Source organism: Trypanosoma conorhini (genome assembly GCF_003719485.1).
Source record: "Trypanosoma conorhini strain 025E chromosome Unknown Tco_14.4_contig_01315, whole genome shotgun sequence".
Lineage (NCBI taxonomy): Eukaryota > Euglenozoa > Kinetoplastea > Trypanosomatida > Trypanosomatidae > Trypanosoma > Trypanosoma conorhini.
In genome coordinates this window covers 1426-3126 of record NW_021705338.1, presented here as the reverse complement: position 1 = coordinate 3126, position 1701 = coordinate 1426, and the positions used below count along the sequence as shown (strand labels likewise).

Here is a 1701-nt window from a genome sequence, read left to right as displayed (position 1 = left end):
GACGAACGCGTCTCAGCAATGTCGCGGTGGCTCGCTGGAAGGAGCGGTGCTCGCGACCGGAGCCGGCGGAGGCGGCAAGCTGCAGCCTCGCCAGGGCAGTCTACGCCCCGCGCCCCGCCAGTTTGCCGGTTGCGGCGGCGGATGGCCAACCGACCGCCACGAAGGAGCGCGCCGGCACCTTGGCGCGAGTGTGCGCCGCCACGTCTGAATTCTCTTTGGGGAGCTTGACGCTGCATCGCGGGAGATGCGTCTCCGGAGTGCGCCGGGGCTTGGTGCGCTTCACTGCGAGGCCCTGCACCAACCGCCCCTCGCCGCCTGCAAGGAACTCGCGGCCGCGTTCAACGGGAGCATCGGCGACGGTGGCGCTCCGGCTTCCCGGGAAGTGGGCATTGCAATTGTCCCACTCCTCAAGCCTGGGAAGCCGGGCAAATGATTCCGCCGCGGTTCGGCCAGTCGCCCTCACCAGCTGCCCGCGCAAGCTCGTGGAAAGAATTGTGGCACGACGCATCCGCGGCACAGTTGAAGCCCAACTTCCTCCCCAGCAAGCTGGTTTTCGCCCTGGTCGCTCCACGCTGGATCCGTTAGCTCGCCTGCTTGCTCGGACATTTCACTGTGGCAAGCGGGGGAAGGTCGGTGCGGTGTTGGTGGGTCACGCTGGGGCCTTCGGCTCGGTTTATCGCGGCCGCATCCTTCACGCACCCGCGCGCACAAGGTGGCGCCGTGCCTGAGCCGGTGGGTGGCGGACTTCCTTTCCCTGCTGCACGGCCAAAAGCCGCGTGTACGAAATACGCCCACCGCACCGGTTCATTTCGCCCGTGGCTTCCCGCAGGGTTCGTGCTCGGCCCGCTGCCACCCACCGTTGCCGCGAACAGCCTCAGCGAGGAGCTGGTGTGCATCCCCAACCCTGAACTTGCTTTCTCCACTGATGACCTGACCGCCACCACTCGTGCCACCGAGAGAGGGAGAGGCGCCATGGAGCGCACTCTGCAGCAGGCGTTGGATAGCGTCTCAAAATGGGCAGAGCAGAATCAAACATGGAACCCAGCGCCGCGAAGACAAAGTGCGCGCTGCTTTGGCACCGCCCTCACGGAGAGCGTGGAACCGCACGCGGGAGGGGCCCGCTTGGCGGAGGATTGCCTCCCGCGATTCTTGGGGCGGTTATGATCCAGCCATTGCGCGGGGTTGGCCGGCAGGTGCGGGATCCCTTACCTCCGCAAGGAAACAAGACTTATGGAGGTCGAGGCGGTGTCAGCGGCAACATGGGTCCGAAATACGAGACGCTTCGTCCGCTGCCCAAGACCCTCATTGGTGGGCCCCCCAACTCCTCTACGGAGCAGTGGCGCGCTGCAACACGGCTTCGCTGTCGGCGCTGGAGCGCCTGGAGAAGTTCCACACCCGCGCCGCCGGCGTCATCGCTGGCGTTCCCGTCGGGGCCTCTCGGGCGGCTGCTGAAGAGGAGGCTCGCCTTCTCTCGCTGGAGGGCGCTGCGTCGATGCGGGGTATCCAGTGCTATCTGCAGTAGTGCGTGCGCAGTGGCGAGTTACAGCGACACGCCGAGGCTCTTTTCCCGCCTCCAACCCGACACACTCGGCCCTCCGCCTGATAGCGGGAAAGTTGCACAAGCGTGGGTGCCTTTGGCACGCACCATTGCTGCGGAGCCCCTCGACGCCGCCAACGCGCGTCTACCTTGGCACTTCGCCG

General features: G+C 66.3%; 2 protein-coding genes across 2 annotated transcripts; both read left to right on the top strand.

The window, feature by feature from the left end:
* On the top strand, nucleotides 1-728 carry Tco025E_09837 (Tbingi protein; the record flags this gene model as incomplete). The annotated part of the gene is made up of 1 exon (XM_029376643.1): nucleotides 1-728. A coding segment is annotated over one exon (728 nt), but the record flags the coding sequence as incomplete, so codon positions are not given.
* Nucleotides 729-1013: 285 nt separating this feature from the next.
* Tco025E_09836 (uncharacterized protein) lies at nucleotides 1014-1700 on the top strand (the record flags this gene model as incomplete). The annotated part of the gene is made up of 1 exon (XM_029376642.1): nucleotides 1014-1700. A coding segment is annotated over one exon (687 nt), but the record flags the coding sequence as incomplete, so codon positions are not given.
* Nucleotide 1701: the final 1 nt, after the last annotated feature.